This window comes from Psittacula echo (genome assembly GCF_963264785.1).
Source record: "Psittacula echo genome assembly, chromosome: 5".
Taxonomy (NCBI): Eukaryota; Metazoa; Chordata; class Aves; order Psittaciformes; family Psittacidae; genus Psittacula; species Psittacula echo.
The window spans coordinates 35,566,817-35,589,786 of NC_137739.1; the positions used below are offsets into that span (position 1 = coordinate 35,566,817).

Here is a 22,970-nt window from a genome sequence, read left to right on the forward strand (position 1 = left end):
TAAATCAGGTAAATTGAAATGACTACAATTATTTATAGTTGGATGGAAGCAAGATCAGACTTCGCATTTCATTTAGGCAGCTTCTACTTTCTTACTAACATTACTAGCCAATAGTTGTCTCTTAGAAAATACAGTGTCTAACTGATACTGTCTGGGGACTGGCAGGGCGTCCTGAGAGAAAGGTTATTTGTTGGCTAACAGCTGTCTTCCAGCTTATTCTGCCAGAGGATAGATGAGGCAGTAAAGCTTGCATGGCTAAAGCGTGTTTTGTAGTTAGTGGGATACCAGGAAGGAATATAGCCCACAGTTGTGGAAAAATGTGTTACGGAATTAATAGGCTATATATAGCAGTCTTCGCTGTCCAGAAAAAGAGGGCTGAGTAACAAAGGGAGAGAAATTAGGGAATCTACTTGCCAAATACCCTCTAGAAAGTAGTAGCACCACAACTGACAGCTAAATAAATTTTCCATGTCTTCTGTTTTTCTCCTATACTTTTTCTTTTGCCTATGCATACCTTAAGCTTCATCTCAGTTCGTGCTTGTATAGTGTCCCAGACTCCAGCAAGACACACCATAAAGCACAGTTCCTACAAGAAAGGGAAAAATTGCTGCACCAAACTAAGTAAAATATTTACCTTCCTATCTTAAATCCAGTAAAGAAAAATCTAAATGATCTGTCTTAACTATAAGGCTAGTTTAGGAAATCAAAACATTCAATAAGCATGTAGATGGCAATCAAGATTAATCCTTGTGTTTTCAAGACTTGGATAAGCTAAAGCCTGAGGACCCTGTCAGAAGGAGAGAAGCAAATAGAAGTTTTGATAATTAAGCAGAATAACTTGGTTACTGAGATTAACACATTTGTGGTTTTAACTTTAATTTTGAATCTTCTACCTTTAGACAAAGAATTATTGCATCCTGGAGTTAGATACTTCCTGTAGAATCAGAACTAATAGACTAGGTAAGACTGGTACTGGGACAAATAACTAAAAAAAAGGATTGTGTTTAGCTCACAAAACCATATATTAATAATAAAGGAAAACAAAAAAGATTGAGTTCTAAAAGAGAAACATAATCAGGTTTTTTTCCTTAGATTAATTAAGTATGATGGATATAGGAAATGAATTAATTGTGCAAATGCTCCATTCTGATTCCCTCTGATAATCACTAAGAAGCGCAAGCACATCTTCCATTATCTCCTGTTTTCCTGAGCTGCAGGGATTATAAACTTCTCAAAAGGACATACCACCTTGAAACTACAAGACACCCACCTGCCTGTGACCCAGGTGAGGCTGCTCAAATTCTTGTGATAGGTAGGCATGGCGAGTATTCGCATGACAATGATTTTCCCCTGTATCAGTTACTGAGCATTTCAGAGTGCATTAGAGCAAGGAAGCCAGTGACTGGAAGTGAAGAGATTAGTCCTAGCAGAAATCCTCAGCACTGTCTGATTTGTGGAATATGAAAGTACAGTCTGCCAGAAAACCTATGCAATGTGTTTATGGCCACTTCTGCAGTGCTTGCCGCCACAGATTGAGTCCTATCTCTACTTAGGCTGATGGTGCAGCAGCAGCAATGCCCCCTCAGCAAGAAAAAATCCTCTAGCTTTATGTGTTTTCCTGCTTTTGAGTTGCTGCTTTCATGGTGGGGTTCTGAATTGTTTGGTTTGTTCCTGATCAGCTGCTTTCAAATCTTTATTTCCTGGTTTTGGTATCACCTGGCAGTATGAGTTTTGTGGAGAAATAAGCCAGTAATTTTCTGCCATGCCCTTGATATGCTTCCCCCTCACCCTATTCTCTAATGGTTTCCTCTCTCCCTGGCCACTGTTAAGTTACTTCTTGCCAAAAATGCGTGTTTTTACAGTGACACAGTTAATTTAAGTAGCTGTACTGCTGTAGAACCATATATAGTATATACTTGAAAGGAATTATGTGCTTAATCTATCAACTAGCAACAGAAGTGACAGGTACAGCTGCTTAGCCCATCACTTATGGGGGCTGAAAAAGAGAACAAGCCCACATCACCTCTGGCAGAGAATATAGTCTGTAGAGCCACAGCCCTTCTGTGCTCACTCGCTTTGGAGTTACCCTACTCCGCAGCAGTTAGCAAGGACAAGTATAGAAAGTAACAAATGACTGCTTGTTTTCATATTCTGCAAAGCTGCTGAAACAGCGTCAATCTGTTTAGATGTGCTTTGAGAAGTTCAGGATATTTAGGAAAATGGAAGTTTTCTGTTTTAAAAGAACAGATTATTTTCACTTTTTAAGCTGTCAGCTGCAAAACTAACTTGAACTATTGCTGGTGAGCACCTATTGAAGCAGGTTGGATCTAAACCATCAGTTTTAAAAGTGCTCTATACCCCGCACAGGGTTTATTGTTAGTTGTTGATGTGGCTTCCTTGCCATTTGGATTCTTGTTTTCATGGGGAACAGAAGTCTGTTTGGAACAGCCTGTTGTTTAACTGAGGAATTGCAGGTGGAAGCATCGCACATGGAAACTATTAATCCAAAAAGCAATCTGCTGGTGTATCATTTTTGTTCTCATGCAAGTGCATAGTATTGGAACACAGAGGAAGAGCAATAGGAATATTTCATTATTTGATTTGTAGCTTATGAATTCATTTACTAGACTTCAGTGAGCACAAGAGCTTTTCCCTGCACCATCAGGAAGCTGTATAGCATTGACTCTTCAAGAGATAGGTAGCAGGAAGTTTGGGTTTTTTGTTTTGTTTTTGTTTTTGTTTTTAAATAGGTATCTATAAAGGTGCTATTGAAAACCAGAACCTGGTATTTTTGAAAAGGATGTATGGAAGCCAGGCAATCAGCTGTCACTGAGAGTTAAAAGGCCAGCATAAGAATTTGGCCAGCTAAGCCTCAGCATGTCTTAAAGGATGTTTAGGGCTGTGGTGCCACAGTAAATAGCAGGTTGTTGTGAAAACATCATTTCCAGTCAGACAGGACAAGTAAATGAACAAAGACCAGAGCACATCACCAGGCATTAGAATTGCAAGTGCAGGGATGTAAATTCAGAGCCAGGGAGTTCAGCCATGCTAGCTGGAATGAGAACTGATAATTCTTTGATGTCAGCTTTTGTTTTCTTCCCAGGCAGATGTCTTCCTAACCTTCTTGCCATCTTGCTTTTCAAGCTCAATTGCTAGGTGTTACTGCCAAGGTGCTTGAAACCGTCCCAGTTTAACCACAGCAGTTTGAGCACAGTAGATAGGACCTGAGAGGAGACCCAGGATACCTTACTGATCTTGGTCTGTAAGTGGTGGATATGAGCACTCCAGGGATTCAATCTCACCTCTTACTTTTTGCTTCCTGACATTATTTACATACCTTTGTAAAAAACAAGAGACATTTAGCTTAAAGCAGGTATTTGTGCAGGAGAATACTGGTTGTATGTAAAACAGGGCAGTTATTATTGTTCAAATAACTGCTTCTCCCACTTTATTACAGTACTGCCAAATGTAGATTACTATGAAGATAGTCCATGCATCAGTACCATGTGTGAAATTAATACAAGAAGATGTCTCCGCATCACCTTTAGGGGCAATCTCTGCAATGGAGCAAGAGTTAAATAGCCCTGAAGACTCTCATTACTTTCCTAGGATGTCCATAAATGGTCCCTTTCTCATATAGACGGTATGCATCATGCTTGGAAGACGCCTGCAATTTTGCATCATTTCTCCATATTATTATCTATATTCCTTGGACAGGATAAGCAAAAGACATTATAAAAGCCTAGCATTCAAGCTGTACCCACTCCCCAATTTGCAGTGTCAGAGGAAAGGCAAAAGGAGGCCTAGTCATTTTGAGAAAAATTTCAACACATTTAATTTTTAACCTTTTAATGTGCTCCTTCTTTAATGAGTATCTGCCACTTTGGGATTTGAGTGGTCATCTGTGACTCTAGAAAAGACAATCCTCTGATGTGGAAATCTTGTTGCTCTTAAAGTATCAGCAGTTTTGCAAGTGCTGTCAGAGAACCTTTCTTTTGCAGATAAGTTTCTTCAGGTGTCAGTTCTTACAGGTGGCAGGATGTGTTGTAGGAGATCATGGTAGATGGGACTTCTGGACAATGTAAGTTGTCCAGCCACTCCCTTTTCTACTGCCCTTGACAGAGGTCCTCAGCCATAAACACACCTGCTAGTTTACATTAGGCAGGTGATTCCATTCATTCATTAGAGCAGACTCAGCTATTGTAATGTTTTGTAGTACAAGTTAGAAATTAGGTTGGTGTTATTCCATTTTGATTATATGGTTTAATTTTGGAGACTTAAATAGTAATTGAAAGTGATTCCACTGAAGTTTTATATGCTGAATACCATCATGGTATGATTGAATACCATTTCTTTAGTGAGCAGGCAGACAGGAACAAAAAAATATGCAGATGGAGGGAAATCTTTCTGCCAGCTATGCAGGCTGCCAGTTTCTGGTATTTCCCAGAATCCTGCCAGTCACTGCTTCCTCTTGCTCTATGTGCCACTGCAGACCTTTCTCCTGAGTGGGGCAGCTGACCTATGGCTGTGCCCTTTGGTAATCTCTTCAGAGACTGCCTGTCATGAACACTGTCCTTTCTACAGGTCTGAGTAAAACTCTGATGTGTATTTATTGTGCTAGAGCCCTTTGGAACCCAGGAAATAACTCCTTGCGGAAGCCTAGTGATTACATAGCACTTTGCATTTATGAGACAAGCTATAGGACCATGACCTCTTCCTTGCTCTCACTGAAACAGAGGCCATTTGTTGCTGTATAGAAGATGACCTGTTTAAAAGGCTAGCGTCTGTCTGAACTTGAGTCACTTACAGAAATGTTCTGTTGCATTGAAAGCAGCTCAGGTGCTGCAAACGCTTTGAAGTGTGCTAGTCTGTGGGGTTTTAGTGCATATTTTCCCTTCAATTATTATGTAAAAGATACCCTTCCACCCACCTGCCTTCCCACACAGAGGAAACCGGCCACTGAATGAATGTAATAGATTGAAAGTATTACCCACCTCCAGAAGTAATTTTCAGTTTCAACAAGACTTCAAAGTACAGTAAGTTGAATAAAAACCCCTCAAAAGCTTATTTTCAATTTGTTCTCTCTGCTAGCCCCCACCACAACAAAAACTCTCATTTTCTTCCTCCTCAGTCAAAATAAAACCATCCCAAACCCAGCCTAACCAGAACTCAAGTTAGCTTTCCTCTTCTCTTTAAAAGTGGCATGTTTTCTTTGAATATCCTGTCTGCTCATGTTTTAACCTCCACCTGAAAGATAACTGCCAGCAGCTCAGTACACCTTTAATTCCTTCTGAGGAACACTAGAGAGAGGGAAAAACCAAACCGAACCAAAACACTACTGTTTAGGAATTAAAATACTACACAGCAGTTCCCAGCCAGTGTCTCCTGCAGCTACAGGCTGTGGGGAGCTTGTACCAGCAGAGCCACATCCAACATCTGAAACCTTTCTGCATCACTTCTAGTGGTAGGACTCTCCACAGGTGCAGTATTTAGCCACTTCCTGCTTTTTCACCAAACTGCTACGGAGGCTGATGTAGTGTTTGTTGTAAATTGTTCAATTTCTGCCTGCAGACTGACACCCCCACGAAGGTGCTGAGCACTCATGAAGACATTCATCCCTATAACCTTGCCATGAGTATAACATCTTTCCCATGGACTGCCCTGCTCTCAAGGAGGATTTCTAATTTAATGTCCAGTATTTTTCATGTCCTTGATGAGTTTAGGTGAACCTGAACTAAGAACATAAGAAACAAAATATATTTGTACCAATTTGTGTTCTTTTGTTACTACTTTTGTGTATAAGTTAAAAAAAAATCTCTTCTGCTATCAAGCCTTTCAGTCAATCTTTTTAATTTCAAGGTTAATTAAAAGTAGTAGAACTGTGTTTGTTCCTGGAACAACACTGTACGTTGTGTTCATATACAATTTAGTTTATTCTCTCCTTGTTCCTCTGTTGCAATGTAAAAGGGACTTGTAGTTCTGCTTTTTAAGTTGTTCCCAAGAGGCCCACCTCTGAGTTCAGCAGTACATGGAAACCTGAAGGACCCTTTTGGGACTGGAAGAAGTGACGTAAACAAGAGCCAGAGCAATGTCAACCAGAAGGAGCACTTTGGGCTTACATAACTTCAGGGCGTGGAGAAATGATGGACAGGACAGAAGTCCATTTGTCATTTTGAGTGGGTCACACAGATCCCATCTTGTCTGAATCTGAGGACTTACAATGGCAAACCAAACCCCACAGTGCTTTTTGGACCTCAGTCTGAAATGATGATACAGAGTGCTTCCTCTCTTATGAGTGATAGTAGTAACATTATTCCTTGCAACTTTACCTGTCTTACTGAAAGAGCAAGCTGATGCTAGCAAATTTGTTTCTCGCTATATGCTGATACAGTACTTTGCACAGTGAGGCTCTGTTTTGGACATTGTTACTGTAAGCAGCTAAGAAATGCCCTACTTGGTTGGACCAGTGATGAATCCATGCAACCCAGTATCCTGCTCCCAGCGGTGACATTATGCGATTCTGTTTAGGAAGAGCAAATAAACCTGACTGCTGTCTGAGATCCATTCCCATCATCCACAGGCATCCCTGTTTAGGGATGTTACAGATTCATCTCTGCCTTTTCTCTCTTCCTGGACATGCTGTCTGTGAATTTGTCTACTCTCTGTTATTGCTTGTACTGTCTGCCTTTAAAATCTGCTGTGACTACATATTCCACAAGTTCATTACCTATATAAGTAAGCACTTTCTTGTCTCAGTTAAACAAATCTCTTGTTAGTGTTAATGATCCCTAGTTTTAGGTGGGATTTAGTGAACAAGCTTTTAATTCAATTCATTCCAGGTAGCCACTTGCTCAATTGAAATGTCTCAGCTTTTTAAGTCTCCCCTGGTAAGATAGCTGCACCACCATCCACATCATTTTGACTTCTCGGTACCTTCCCTTAGTCCCTTGTGTCCTTGCAATGCTAAGAGCAGAGTGGCACACATTAGGATGTGGGTGCACCTGGGTTCTAGGCATTGGCAAAATGATGCTGTCTGCATTGTTCTCAACACCCTTCCTGATGATGCTCAACAATTTGATGCCTCTTTTGGTGGACACTGCTCACTGAGCTGCTGAATGAAACTGTGAATAACTAATGAGAATATACTATTGTGATCAAGGCTGGCTGAGGTATACAGTTAAATATAGCCATAATGATTTCTTTTTTTTTTTTTTTTAGAAACCGTATTTAATTACCAGTCTCAGTGAAAGAAAAATATTCTTAGCCAGGGCAACTGCTCCAAATTGAACGGCTTTGGATCACTACATATTTGAAGTCTCCCCTTTCTCTCTGCCTAGATCATTAGCAGTATGTACCTTACTGTATAAAATGAGCGCACTCATAAAGTAATGTGCCTGCACATTCTTCCTGTGTTTGTGTGCAAGAGACCAAGGTGATTTTTAAACTTAGGTCTCTTGTTCTAAAACTTGATTATAAGAATGAGGAAACACTTCTTTCTGATGCTTCTTTTTGAAGAGGTTTTATGACTCAGATGCACAAATTAACTTCCAGATGAAAGTGTAGAAGAAGCTTTAGCCCAGGAGCAACACCTACCTGGTTTTATAATCCTGTCACACGTAGAGCTTTAATAAAGGCTGTAGCATAAACAAAACTTACCTATAGAAACAATTAGGCAAAAGCAGTTGTAATTCAGGGAATTTTCAGCAGATTAGTAACAAGCTGTGAAGAGTCTGTGGCCTGAAATGCAACCTTGAGCCTCTAATTCCTAGGAAATTATTTGTGTTGTGATGGTTATTGCTGCTGAACAATTAACAACTGGAAGACTTTAAAAAATTTGTCTTTTAATTTCTCTTTTCTATTTTCAGCATGTGAAGTCTCTGATTCTGGCATGAATCACTGTTCTTTGCCATCCAGCTCTTCCCTGAGGTCTGCATGGCTAGCAGTCAACCAGAGCATGCTATAAGGGGCAGGGGCATTGATCCAAGGAAGCAATCAGGTACACATGTGATTCTTTCACCACAGAGCTCTCAAAATCTAATCAAAAAAGCTTTTTGGAACATTCCTCTAAGAATTTTAAACAATCTGGAGAAGACAAACATTCCATCAGAACCTGAACGTACAAAAAAAAATTGATTGCTACTAGGTTGTTGGTTTATTTTTTTTTTTAATGAATCAAATGGAAATCACACGTCTGTGTTACGTTACAAAATGACTACACTTTTTAGTGCCCTATGTTTCTTGGCACTTTTTTCTCTTTTTGTGACCATCCTCTTCAGCATATCTGAGCTTATTCATATATCCATGAATCTGGTAGCTCACTCATTCAGTGCAGACACAGCTATGTCCCTGATACAAGCATACTTCCTGCACCCAAGAAACATCTCTGGAAAGGAGTTAGTCTTTTCCTTGAGGTCTGATAATAGTCAGAGATGCACCCTAAACCAGTAACAAACCTCCTGTGGTCTCTTTCTGCCAATTTAACGTACTATGTATAAATTCTACTGGTGACTGGCAGTAGTTATGGTTATAATTAAAGATATGCATTAAGGTCATTTTATACTACAGTCCTAGAAATACTCTCTATAGATATTTCTGCAAGTAATATATATGTAATAGTAATATGCAAGTAATATTATCAAATGTAATGCAGTCCTCTACTATTTTGGATACTCCAGAAATGACACTGTCTCCCAGAACTTTGTAGGCCTCCTGATTCAAGTACTTGACGTATGACTAGTTGTGAGGACTCAGCCACAAGTGTTGTCTAAAAAAGTAGTAAATTGGAGATTCTATGTAGCTTGTGTGTGAAAAGCCCCACCAGCTATATCAGCTCCAGGCAGACATGGTGTGGTGAAAGAACTTAAGCTTCTTGTAATACTGGTGTAGCTGCCCAGTTCCTCTCTGGAGCAAGGAATTAACATAGCCTGAGAAACACAGTGCCTTTGCTTCTAAGCTGGATCATGTGCCATATTAAGGAAAGAAGAATTGAGTGAACTTCAGAGTCCAGGGACATATAGTTGGGTGATGGCAACATCAATTTGAAGATACTTACAAATTTCAACAGGTCAGAAAGGTCAGAATTCCACTTCTGGCTGTCTCAGTGCATTTTTATTTTTTATTTTTATTTTTCTTTTTTTAAAATTTTCTTTTTTGTTTAATTTTCTCTCTCAAGGGCTGGCTGCTGTCACTGCTTAAATCACTGGAGAGATTCACACTGAATTTCAGAGGTAACCGGAGTAGTTACTAGGTTGTTGTACTGGAAAGGCATGCAATTAAAAAAGCCATGTTGTTCTCACTGAGTTGGAGCCAAGGATGACCAAGTATGATTGCTCAAGTGCAGCTGTGCAGTGCAACCCTGATCTTCCACCACAAAGGTAGTTGGTTGTATTTTAGATGCAAGTGAAACCCTGCCTGGCCAGAAGCTGCAGTTTGGCAACTTGTGCCTGGGCAGAGCCCAGTGGGTCTAAAGAGCTGCAACAAGGAATTTTTTTTTTAAGAGTCAGAGCTGTAATTTCCGAATGGTAGTGTTTGTTCTGCAGAAGGTATCTCAGCATAACGACTTCACTGCAGCCAGTGAGACTTCTGGCATGTGTGTGGTTTACCAGGAGGAGCTTTCACTGGAAAATAATTCTCAGGTGCTTTGTGCTAAATAGAAAGTGTAGAAAAGGTGAATTTATTAGTGGGTCTTTTTATAGTGTTTATTTCCTTATTTGATGCTCCCTAGCATTATGAAAGTACTTTTCTGAAATAATTATTTCCTACAAATCCTATTGATACGAAGGGATGCCCCCACACTGTTTATCTAACTCCAAATGTTAAGTCTTGGCTTCCCAAGCAGCAAGGTGTGTGCATGACTTTACAGAATAATGCAGTAGTTTCGGTTGGAAGGGACTTTTAAAGGTCATCTAGTCCAACCTCCCTATAATGAACAGGGACATCTTCAATTACAACAGGTTGCTCAAAGCACTGTCCAGCCTCATCTTGAATGTTTCCAGGGATTGGGCATCTACCATCTCTCTGCGAAACCTGTGCCAGTGTTTTATCAACCTCATTGTAAAAAATTTCTTCCTTACATCTAGTCTGAATCTGCCCTGTTTCAGTTTAAAACCATTACCCCTTGCCCTATCCTAACAGCCCCCACTAAAAAGTCTGTCCCTGTCTTTCTTAAAAGCTCTCTTCAAGTATTGAAAGGCCACAATAAGGTCTCCCTGGAGCCTTCTTGAGGCTGAACAATGCCAATGCCCTTATTCTTGTGAGTCTTCCCATGAACTCTTTTGGAAATAGTTGCTTCCTTAATGCTATGCGTATGTTTTGAGGGCTCAGGAAAGACAGGGAAATTACAAACATGTGAGCTCGAAACTCTTGAGAAAAATAAGACTGCCAGTGTTTCCATAATTAAAGATATGCTATGTAAGCTGACCCTGTTTCTCCTTTTCCTGTATCCAAGATGAATGAAATGTGAAACAGTGCATTATCCTGGGAAGTAAGTTGAGGTTATAAAAGTGATTGCGTTTCATGCTGTCATGTCCTTTTTGATGACATGGATAAAACACGTCTAAACCAGTGCCCGGAGAGGGACAGAACTTTTTGGGGCAACTGCCTAGGGGTGATGAATGGCGCAATAAGCGGAGCCACTCAGTGTCCCTCACCCGCCCGGGCCCCCGAGGGGCCGTGTGGGCCGCGGCCGCTGCCGTTCTCTCCTCTCGCCGGCGGAGGGGAGGGTGGTAGAGGACCCCGAGGCCGGGATTTACTTCATTTTACCACCGGCTGCTTATCGCCCGTCCCTGAGCACCACCCCAATGCCGGGGCGGGCGGTGGGGCACGTCCCGCGGCGCTGCTTCCCCACAGGGTGTGCAGGGAGGTCGGGAAACTTTCGGAGAGAGCCACTTTCTCGCCTGGCCCTGCGGGAGGAGATGTCAGATGCCGAGAGGGAGGGGTGAAGGCGGGGAAGCGCCAGCCACAAACCCCCACCTCCCGTCCTGGCAAGACGGCCATTTATGCCCTGGACGAAAGGCTGGTGAGAGCGGCGGCGGAGCTACGTGACCAGCCCGGCCCTCCGCAGGCAGCCGTGCTGCTCGCTCCTCACCGGCCCGCGCAGGGCTTTCCTCTCGGTGGCGGCTCTAAGCCACGCGCCTTTTCCGTCAGGGAGCACTAGAGGGAGCGGCGGGAGACAGGCGCCGCCGCCGCTGCCGCCGCCTGTGAGGGCGGTGAAGGGGTGGGACGCCGGGCGGTGCAGGGCGCGCAGCCCGGCCATGTCTCCGGGGGAGGCGGCGTAGGGCTGAGCGGCCGTGCGGGCAGCGGGGAGCGCTCTCCTCCATCATGAGGCGGCTGCTGCTGCTGCTACCCCTGCCCTGCCTGCTGCTGCTAGCCGAGGTGAGACCGCGGTGCGGGTGGCGGCGTAGGGCGTGGGAGGCGGGGGTTCTGCTGTGCCGCGGCCGCTGGCTGCCGCACCTGCCCTCGCCGGGAGCTGCCTCGGAGGCGGTGGCCGCTGCTCTGCGGGTAGGTGTGCAGCCGATGGGGCAGGTGTGCGGCCGTGCTCGGGCTTTGTCCCGCAGCGGCGCTGCCCCTGCCGCCCGGGCACAGAAGGGGAGGCGGGGGGTGCTGTGGCGTGGCCCGGCGGAGGCGGTGCTCACCTGGGGCGGACCTCCGGCGGGATCCCCGCGGCCTCGGCCTCCGCCGGCGCTCTGCGCCTGCCGTTCGGGTCTGAGCCCCGCCTGGCAGCAGCGTGGGGCGACCGCTGGCCTGCACCGGTGGGGATGTGGTGAGGGTACGGCCCTGTGGTACAGCCGTGTGGCTCCTTTCGGGGCACGGGGCTGCCCCGGTTGTTTACCTCGCTGAAAGCTGTCTTAGGTAGAGCCAGGACTGCTCCTGTCTCCTCGCTGATTATTGTAGCCTGCACTCGTCGTGTCGCTGCTGGTTAATTAGTAATAGGTTATTTGTACATTGCCCGTCCTGGTGGTGCACATCACCCATTGGGATACAGCCTTCAGGAGCCGTGTGGAGTTTTCACGGGAAAATCCCACCGTGGTGCAGAGAGAGCAGATCTGGGGATGTAGGGCTGCTGGTCATCAGGAGGCCTCTGCCAGCACACTTTGTTTCAAGCCTTTCTCTGTGCCTGCCGGAGTATGTTGCAGATATTCTTCCAAGAACACCTTTGAGTGATGTAAATCAGAATCATTTGCCAGGTGACCTACCCATCGCATGCTGGCATAGACTTTCACCCCAAGTTTCTCTCTGCTGATACCTTTCTCACATTCCTGTAGGAAGGTTTTGTGACTGCTGTGAACTCTAATGGCTTGCTGAACTTTAGCTTTCAGATGGACCTACTTGGCCTCTCTACCTCACTGGTTTCCGCTACAGAAATGTGGACGTGTTTTGGTATGGACCAAGGTGTTCAGTAATCTGCAGGAGTGACAGTTCCTCCTGGCCTGTGTTTCTGTCCCACCCTTAGCGCTGCAGAGCAGAACTATACCACTGTTCTAGATTTGTAACTGTTCTTTTCCTTATCTTGCATTGCCATCAGCTTGTGATTACAGCCAATGGCTACTCTAAACCTTTGGTTCCTCTTCCTTTTATGTTTCATTCAGTTTGGGGTATCTTGCAGTGTTTTGTCATTCCATCTTTGTTGTTGTACCAAGCTTAGGTTTGAAAATCTCTTCTGAGTAAGAGCTAAGACTGACTCGGGAACCAAAGTACTCCAGCATTTTGGAAAAGCTTAGGGAAGGCCTGGATTGTTCTTGGGTATAGCCTTGCAGGCTCGTCTAGGCAACAGGAACCTTATGTGGTTGAAGCAGAGGAGCCTTTGTATGAGGATTGTGAGGATTTGCCAGCCATGACCTCTATTGTTTTTAGTTTTTCTTCTCAAGCAGGGTATGAAATCTTGTTGACATAGTGATCTACCTGTCCTCTAAGACTGGCTCATAATTGGTGTGTTGTATGATTAATAATAATAATAATAAAGCTAGACCCTCTGCTTAATTACATATTGTTACATTTATGTATTCACCCTCTTGGGACCCAGCTGTGCATCCCACTGGCTCCCTGTGGGACCCTAGATTAGTAGGTCCTGTCATCCACTGATAATATCAGAGTTCCCATCGACGTGCTACAGCACACAAGTCAGATCTGCTAATGTTGGTGTGGCTCAGAATTTTTTACGTGGGAGCTCCCCAGTTCATGGTGTCAGGGACTGAAAATTTGGAAGACTGCAGTATTTAATAGTCTCAGTTGTTACTTCAGGTGTACCTCTCTGTGTGAAGGCTGGTGCAAGGAGGTATTAGTTCATGAGACCTCTTAACTGGTGCTGATCAGCACCCTGTGGAGTTTTGAACATTAGGAGCACTTTGTCTCTACAGAGAGAGGTTGGAGGGGGAAAGGCCCCATAGGAGCTTTTTCCTTAGAGGAATAGGACATAAACCAAGTTATCGCTGGTGGTGTGATTCTACAGATCATCCATTCATTTGAAAACACTAAATTTTGGTGTTTTCACTTAATATGAGAAAATTGTGGGGTTTTTTTATATAGCTCATTAAGGTCAGCAATAAGGATGCAGAATAAAGCCTTACTTGGAGGGAATGTTTGATATAAGAACAAAAGCCTTGTCACCTGTTCCAAGTAGTGTTCATGTGGTCTTGCCCTCTGAAAATGAGGATGGTCTCTAATAGGGAACAGTTTTGCTCTGCGATGGGTTCTTTGCTCAGATTAAGGCAGATGTGAGAGCTGGCCTCTGTAGCTCACGGTGTGGCATGCGTGCAGGTATGGGACGCAGACTGGAAATATCTGGTGAGGTATTTAGTTGATGTAAGATGCCAGCAGCTGACAAGACTGTCTGGCATGTGGAATGATCTGGACTTCATGCATTACCAGTAAGACTTCTTGCCTCTTGTCTATGGTCTCTCTGCTAGCTCATGAGAGAAAAGGGAGCAAGGTGGGTGGAAGTGACTCTTGGCTGGATCTGGCCTTCACCTTACCCTTCCGATGATTGTGGAGTTGGTAAAGGCAACATTATTGGCCTGAACACCCACAAGGGCTGGGAAGCATCCCAAGCTGTGGAATGGCTGTGTCATGGCAGCTACTGGGTGGTGTGACAGGCATATGATCTTTCTGTGGCGTCCTTTACTCAAGGATAAGCATCTTCCTTATTTTTAATGAATTACAGCATAGTGGGCAAGGTTGGAGTTGTTAAAAAACAAACCTTGCTCTGTGTTTTTTTGTGGGAGCTAATGAGTTGAGGATGGTCATATTAGTGATATGACAACATAACATCTACTACACAAGGGTTTTGGTCTTTACAGTTATAAATGCCTTTTATGTGGACCGAGTAGGTTGTTCTTACAGCTTATTCTGTGCACAGGACTCGTACGGATATGTGAGAGTCAATTTTGTAGGATTATGACTTAATTACTGAACCAAATTTCCAGCTGAAGAGTTTAAATGAAGCATCATCATATCTGAAATGAGGGCTTGCCATGTATATATTTTGCATGTCAGTTAATTTTTGCTATATATTGGTCACTGTTAACCATCCTCATTGATTCTTCTCTTGAATGGTACTCTAAATTTTCATTTGTGAAATTATTCTGGGTATTCTTTAGCACATGAAAGAAAAAAAATAAAGTTCAAGTACCGTTTGGCAAATACCTTCACTGATCTGGAGACCTGAGCAGGCTTGGACTTATGTAGCATAGACCACAAGGAGAAGCTGTGGCTGTGGACTGTTTGCTTGTGTCAGAGGAGCTTAGAAATATACTTCTCCCCTGTCAGGGCAAGTTATTTTTCTGTGATGACTGACAGTTGATGCTGAAATGAAAAGGCTTTTGTTTTTGTTTAAAGCTGTAACACAGGGTACTTTCATGTGCACAACAGGAACACCTTCTGCCATACTCAACAGATGCTTTGTTTCAATGTGATATGGATGTGCGTAGCGCTTCCTTAGCTGCGTAGGCCAACTGCACATTCCAGCACATTCAGATGGTTTCCAATACTTTGATTTTAGTCTTCAGCAAGCAATGCACAACAAAATATCTTCTTCTGCATGTTTGAGATCAGTATTCAGGCCCACAGTGGAAATGTTGTCTGTGCAAACAGCCACGCTATTATTAGTACTTCCTCAATTATGTGAGCTACATGCAAGTCTTTGTTGAGGATTTTCATGGCATATAAATTTTTTTGATTGGAGTTTTTAAATATGAGAGAGAGAAATTGCTACTGTTCTAAAAAAATCTTTGGTTGTTTATTGCTTAGGGCATAATCCATATAATTTTAATTTACGTATTTCCTTCTTCCTACTGGAATTGCAGTGTATCATAGAGCAAGTGTTAAAGAGTGGTTGGGGACTGGGAATTTGATGTTGTAGGTATGAAACTTGTCTCCTGTCGTTAATTGGGTTTTTTGCTTGACTGATTGAAAGAAGATTCCTGATATGAGCAAAGGAGAGACAAGCTATTAAAACAGTCACTGGCTGCACATCTGGTTGTTAGCCTGATGCCACTGCTTTTAGTTAGATTCCAAAATGTGAATGTAAATAGTAACGCGAATATCATGAAAGGTCGCTGGAACTGTAGGAGGAGCTAGTTGAATTTTCTGTAGCCGAGAGAGCCTACTGCTGTGTAGAAAGGGAAGAGTGAAAGAGAACCAACCATGCCTTAGATGGAACCATCAGTAAGAAATTAACTTTCAGCAGGAGATGACTGTGCAGGGGAGGACTTCAATTATGGGGAGTAAAAGGCAACGAAGTGTAGGTGAGCATGTGCTAATATGAAACGTTGGAAAGCAACGTGTGGGGGAAAAGAGTGATCAGGCATGTGCAGGAAGAAAAGAACAAAACAGATGCACTTCTCTGGAAGACTGCACCAAGGCTTTTCTAGAAGTGCTTTCCAGCTGTTCCCAAATGTATCTGCACATAAACAGGCCTCCTGGAGCTATTAATACAAAATTCCAGGAGAAAAATCCAAGATTAAGTAGGAAAGGTATTTCTGTAATCCAGAAAATGGACATGAACATGTGGTCCAACCAGAGCTGGATTGATAAACTTGTGGCCTCATTTAGTTGTCTTCTATGCTATGCATGGGAACTAAGTAGAAAAGGCAGGGCAACAGAGTAATGTCCATGTCTTTCCGTAAATGTTGTCAGTATCTGGCATGTCACTGAATGTATGATTATTTTCCTACCATTGCCAGGAAATTGGAAGAATCCCTTGGAATTAGAAGCCATGCAGTCTAACCATCAATCTTTTCCCTCTGTGATTTATCTGAGACACCTAGGGCCAACACATAAAAGACTCTTTTTCCACCTGTAGAAATGTAATGGGAGAAAAGGAAAGTGTTTCTAACTGTGTTGCAGAATAGAGGAAATTGTACCTACAGCTACAAACAGGGGAAGGAATGATGTTGGCATATGCTTTGGTACCAGCCCTGTGGGGTCTGTAACTGATCCTGGGTTTAGGTGGTGCTTCAGACCAAGCTGGTGTGTATAGAAAAGGGGGCTAAGGCCTATGTTTGATAAGAGTCCTAATTTGGAGGATAAATGACCACTGGAAGGATTACCTTTAAGCTCTCCTAGCCAATTAGAAATCTCTTCTTCTCCAGTGCTACACATCTGCTTGTTCTTGGTTTCCTTTTCCTATTCTTCTTGTTCCTCATGTTTGTTTGGTACACTCTGGACTTTTCTCATTGTTTTGTACAGTCTTAGCAAAACCAAACGAATAAAAGGAATACGTAGTATGTCTTTCGTGAGTTCCTAATGAATGCAAAATTCTTGTTGTGTACTGCATCTGGAGTTCTACTTTAAACTTTAGAGTGTAGGGGGGGTTTAAATGTGGGATTGGGTGTTTTTTATTGGAAAGACTTCATGGTCTTTTGGTTGATTCATTTGGCTTTGTAGTGTTCAGGACAATGTTATGTACTGTAGTACTGCTTCCTGTGCACCATATGGGCCAGGGATTGAGGAGTAATTTGTGCAAACTTCACCTCTTTCCCCTCTTGAAGGTAAGAAATTTCTGCTTCTGAGACTGCAAAAACATCAAGTGAAGACTTGAACATCAGGTCTGGAGCTGTATTGTAAATTAGTCTGTCTGTTGTGGCCTGGTAAGCAGATGCAGTCTCTCAGCATATCCACGTTGGAGACTGTGGGTGTTTGAGAAAGGGCGAGGATGACATCTGGCCCGGGCTCTGTGAGTGGTTCTCCTCTGAGCCAGAAGGTGCTGGTGCCCTCTCTCCTATCAGAGCCTGGGTTAGATGAGGGACTTAAGTGCCTGGGAGCTTTTCCTTGTTAGGATTTTACAGTTTGTATCTAAAACACAGCTGGCTGAGATTAGGTGTATTCTCAAATTAATTCCTTACTTCCTTTTGTAATATTTTGATAGAGTTTTTTTGTCTGCCAGCTTGTAAGGAGCTGGGTTTAACCTAGCTTGAATGGCACTGCTCCCTAAAGAGGGGGTTATTTGTGCAAATCAGCTTTGTAGAAGCCCAGCCTGTCCCTGATCATTGAGAGACTGTAGCTTGTGCACTTGGATTCTTTTAGTTAGAGCATTTTCAATAACCTTCCTTGTTTATTTTGTTACATATACACATAGACTTGCCAGCAGTGACCTGTTATTTCGAATATCTGGTTTTGAGTCCTCATTTTCCAGTTACAATTTCTACCAACTCTGTCCCTGGAAATAAGGAGAGTGTCATGCAACGGGCAGGTGGGTGCCCAGCCAGAGTGTTGGCTCAGGAGTGCTGTACTGCCTCACGAGACAGGAGGATGCTGCAAAGGATGGTCAGCAGGTTGTGGCCAGAGAAAGGTGCACCTTTGTTTTGGGGCAGGCCAACCTGCATATGCAGCAACGCACGGGACTATCTGCGATACTGCGGCTGTGAAAGCTTCCTGCTGCCTCCCTCTAGTGCTTGTTGTGGCTGCGATGTCAATAGTCCCTGCAGATAAATAGAGGTTGCCTCTTTTTGCTGCCTGTCCTCCCCAGGGCTTACTCATGCCCGAAGTGGCTTAGCCAGCTGATTCCCTCTGATTTGTGTTTCGAAGTGAAGAGAGTAAGGAGGATGCTAGGGTGAGACCAAGGTACAGCTTTGACTGTGAAATAGAAGGGTGTCCACCCTTACTTTGGGATGCAGGCGAAAGAAGTCCACATTAGTAGTTTCATTGTAGCAGACAGTAGCACTGTAGAACCATCAAAAGATTCTGACTCAGCCTTGCCAGTGGTTTTATTAACAGTATTAGGCATGACATGGTTTCAGTGTATTTTTTAAACACTAAAATGCGACTTGTTCTGACTGCTAGTGTGAAGGGAAAAAATGGGTGCCTGTGGCTGGCATCAAATTTACATATGCAAAATTGTATTATGTTAATTAAGGGAGTTTAGGATTTTCCTCCTTTTGTGATCATGCTCAGTTATTTTCTCCAGTGCTGTGGGAACTTTATATACCTATAAATGCTTCAAACTGAGGGGGAAGTAAAATGAATGGTGATAATTTGGTAGGGTCCTTTTAGGTCATCAAATTTTGGTTTCTTTAATTATTTTTCTCCAGTGAAAGCAGATATGGGAATCCTAATGTAATCTTGGTGCCACACACATCATAATCACCTATTGATAACCAAATTTGGATTTGGAGGAATTGACAGCTCATGGCTGTTCTGCTACATGAATTATGCTTTCTAATTCTAGTGTTCTTTCAGTCTTCTTGTAGGATTAACCGCTTCTAACACTAGGCTTGGATTTCAGTACTTACTAAAATGTACTTGTTCTGATCGATTCCAATGCAATTTAATTTTTTTGCAAAGTAGGCTGTGCCTGGTTAACTGAGGTCTTTGATGGTTTCACCTTCTATGGATTTATACTTTTTTTGTAAGGGGGAAATACAAGAAGCATAGACACAGTTTTGCTCCCACAGTGTTTGTAAATGTGTATCTTCAAGAAAACTGGAAGAAAAAACCAAACCCAAAAGCAAGCTCTTTCTTTGGGGAAGTTCATTAACTTTAATTCGGTTTGTGTAATTAAGGGGTATTCACCTCTAAGATCTAGTTCCTTGCAGCTGGTCATGAGGGAGGAATAAGCAGTTCAGCTTTGAGGTCAGGATATGGCCTTTTTAGCTGGCATACTGTGGATGCCACAGACACAAGCCTGATATTTTAAACTGGGAATTTCCAAGAGATGTATCTGACAGTTGAAGAAAAGAGGCTGACATACTCTCACACGAGTTAAAGGGGCAGTTTTAACATCTGCAGAATGAGAATACTTTCTTTTTTCAATGTCTCTCTGCAGTTCAAAATCTTGTTTGTGGAAATATTTTTGAGGTGGAAGAAAATATGTGAAGATTTTTGTGAAAGTTTGTTTAGCTTTTTTTTTTTTTTTTTTTTAAGTGACTAATAGACTAGCCAGTTGTTCTTCTAATGGACCTTGTACTAGTTTTAAGACTCTTCTTGCAACCAACTGAAAAAGTACACTGTGATACTATTAAATTGAACTTGAATGATCAATGATAAATTAAATGTATTGCCACACCCATGTTAAAATAATTGAAACCATCTCTAAGTACATGCAAAACATTAGTAGATGTTGGTATTGTGAACATGCTAACTGAAATTCAATTTTAAGACATAATTATGGGAAAGGACAAGGCTGTAAAATCTGGAATTATATCTGTTGGCCCATTGTCCTTTAATCTCCATAACAATGCAGGTAATTGTATGTATATAACAGATCAATGTATATAACAATAACAAACAACAATGCTCTCCTTTGTCCCTATTAAAGGAAATCTTTCCTTTGTCTGTAACTTATCAAGGACTTGCATTTGGAGATGTTAAAATTTCTGGGAGACAATAACAAAAAAGCTAGCTACGTAACAGAAGCAAATAATTATAAAAAAAATTCTTTTATGTGTTGAATCCATTTGGAAACAGGTATGTTTTCCATCTTAACAGTTACAGATTATCTATTATTATAAAGTGTTCATCTGTTTCTTCACAAGACAAAACCTTAATGGCCAGTGCTCTCCAGCACCAAGTCAGTGCAGTTTTCTTCTTGTTGTTTCTTTCTCCAGCTGTAATGATTTTTCATTATTGCTGAAAGGGAGTTGATCTAAAATATAGATGTCTTAAGACAATGTAATTTTTTTTAATGTGGATTTGAGACTGTGTAATGAAAGTGTAATTGCTTTTGTTGTGAATGCATGCCCAATTCCTCTGTAACATTCTAATTTCTGATCTCTGCTATACACTCATTGTGAAAGATCTACATTAAAGAAGCCAATAATTAGTGCTGTATGTTCATGAAACTGAAAGCTTAAAATATTTGAAAAAAGCAGATATATTCTCAACTAACTTTATAATCATATAACCTGCTTTAAAAAAACATAATCAAAACTAAATAATCCCCTAACCAGGCATTATATGCTTTTGATGATTAAAGCATATAATTAGTTTATTATAGTCTTTATTAAGCTGACTTTCTGTTTCTTTCTTGTCTGTAATGTTTTGCAAAGTACTGACAGTGCTGGTGAGAGTGTATGTGCTGAGCTCTAGCCAGCAGCAAATATTTGCAGGTGGATGCAATATCTGGAACAGCCTTAAGCGAATACTCATTTCCCAGTACTACAAGACAGGAGTACGGTATGTGGTTTAACTCGTATTTATTTAACTATTGTCTTCTGACTCAGTCTTCATACTTCTAAATGTATCTGTTCAACTGTTTCCTGGTTCAGTGAGCAGAAGGCTAGAGCTGCTAAGTGGCCTGTACTTCTGCCTCTTCTCCACCCCAGCGATCTCCTGATAATTGAGCCTAGTTCTCTTTATGGTGAAATTGGTGAGGATGTCTTCTAAGAGGTGCAAATAAAATGGTTCTCTTCTAAATTCTGCAAATTTGAGCAGCCTACGAAAAAAAAAACCCCAAAACTAAACCTAAACCCAAAATTATTTCTCTTTTCTATTCACTTGCACTACTTTGTTTTTTGACTTCTAGGAAGGGACTGCTGTTTCTCCAGCAGCAGTTCTGGGTGATTCGCGGAACAGCCCCTAGTTCCATCCTAACAAACCCATTGCTTGCTTGCAATGCTGTTACCAGCCAAAATGTCATTTCTGATAACCTCTGTGCCCCGTATGCTTATGTGCAAAATTCTGTGCAGTGCATTTATGGTTTGGCTTGTAAGCAGTGTGTGCAGTGATTCTCCCTATGCCTAAAGTTTAAGGCTGACACAGTTGCTACTTTTTATTTGTTTACCAGGTCCTCTTCAGTGTAAGAAGAATAGTAAGTTGTAATGCTCAACTCTGCCAAAGTTGCTGCAGGTGATGTGAGTGTCCTCCACTCCTGTTCCTGCAAACTGACTGCCTTCTCTTCTGAATGATACAGTTTTTACCTTTGGGGGAAAAAAAAAGGGGGGAAGTGAAAAAGAAATGTATGCCTCATGTGCAGACATTTATTCAGAGTCATTGCTACATGCACTATTTGTCACTACTGTCTTTAGATTGCATCAAAATTTATTCCAGCTATGCTAATCTGAGATTTACAGTGAAAAATGGACAGCTGAATGTTTTTGTCTCCTCCTGCAGAAATGTATGGAAAAGTTAGGAGATAAGTTACTGCCAAACTTCAGTTTCCCTTTTGAGCAAAGGCCTTTTACTTTTGCTGTCCTGAAGTCAGACATTTGCTGCTCCATCTTCCAGGGAGTCTGTAGGACTTCTGAAACCCTGCTAGGGTTTGGAAGATTAAGTTAATGATTGAGGAGTTTCAGGACTTGCAGTAGGTTGTGCTGTCACGATTTGTCTGAGGACATAGGAGCTGCTCACCTGCTGCCCCTTGTATTTTCTCTTTATCCTTTCTTTCCCCTTCTTGCACGGGCTGTGTTTGTGACCTGGAGGTTGTAAATGCCATGTGATGTTGTGCATTTGTACATGGCTAAAGAATTTTGATGGGGTTGGGATGCCTGGCAATGACTTCAAAAAAGAAATCTTTCTCAGTTGCCAGGGGCATTTAGACAGTCAACATAGTGCCCCACCACATCTGTCTTCACCAGGATTCACTTCTGCACACAAACTGTGTCAAAAATGAGAGCTGAAGGGGAAAAAAAAATCTCCCCTTGCACAACATCCTGTATTTTGTGAATACAGTATTCCTTTTTGGTCATGAATGGGTTATAAGTCAGACAAAAGCTGGGTTGTGGGGTCTTGTTCCTTTCTTCTCTAAGTGAATTGGTTAATTCTTAGTGGGTTTGTAGATAGGAAAAGGCATTCCTTACATCAGGCACAGATGGGGAATGATTTCTTGTGCTGTGAGATAGATATTCACCTTAAGACACAGGGCAGCCTGTGGTAAACCACTTAAGTGCTTGGGAAAAGGGGCTAAGAGTGTGACTGAGGCAGTACAAAACCTTGGCAGGCATTTAGCAGGACAGCAAATATCAGTCTGGATTCTCGGTGTGTCATGGAGCAAGCCAAGTTGTGAAACAGCTATTTGGAGCAAGTGGGGGCAGCAAGTGGGGTTGGGATGCTAGGGAGCAAACTGACCCTGTGAAAGGATCGTATATGGCTGTGCAGATCGTGTTGACAAATCAGGGCTAAAGATAACACCCCTTATATTGAAATGGTGCAGAAAGCACTATGTTACTAAAATGTCTGCTTTGTAAATGGCTACCATCAGGCTGTTCAAGCTCCAAACTATATATATTGTACATAACTGAAATAAGCCTGGTTGTTTCCTTTGATTACACAGCAAATCCTTCTTTTTGCTGAGAAAGAAAACCCACAGTTTTGTTTCTGGATGTCCCATAGTGCAGTGACTGGTCTGTGGGCAGTCTGTGGTCAGTATAGGGTGGTGTTTGGAGGACTCTAATTTGAGATGTTCCTATTCCTGCTTTAATGCAATGAAGGGAGCTAAATGAGAACAGTGTGTGGGTGCAGCTGAGGAGGATATGGAAGCAAGTGTTCGAGCGGCTAATTGAGTTCTGGGTGTAAGCACTCTTTCATCATGACCATGGCTA

At 42.3% G+C, this 22,970-nt stretch overlaps 1 protein-coding gene across 1 annotated transcript in view; it reads left to right on the forward strand.

Moving 5' to 3' along the window:
• Positions 1 to 11,319: 11,319 nt before the first annotated feature.
• The window catches only part of PTPRJ (protein tyrosine phosphatase receptor type J), a gene marked incomplete at both ends in the record, with an annotated part of 71,769 nt that continues 60,118 nt past the window's right edge, over positions 11,320 to 22,970 (forward strand). Inside the window, one exon of the mRNA XM_080618197.1 lies at positions 11,320 to 11,767. Within this exon, the coding sequence (XP_080474323.1) occupies positions 11,320 to 11,767 (448 nt within the window). The remainder of the gene's footprint in view (positions 11,768 to 22,970) is intronic.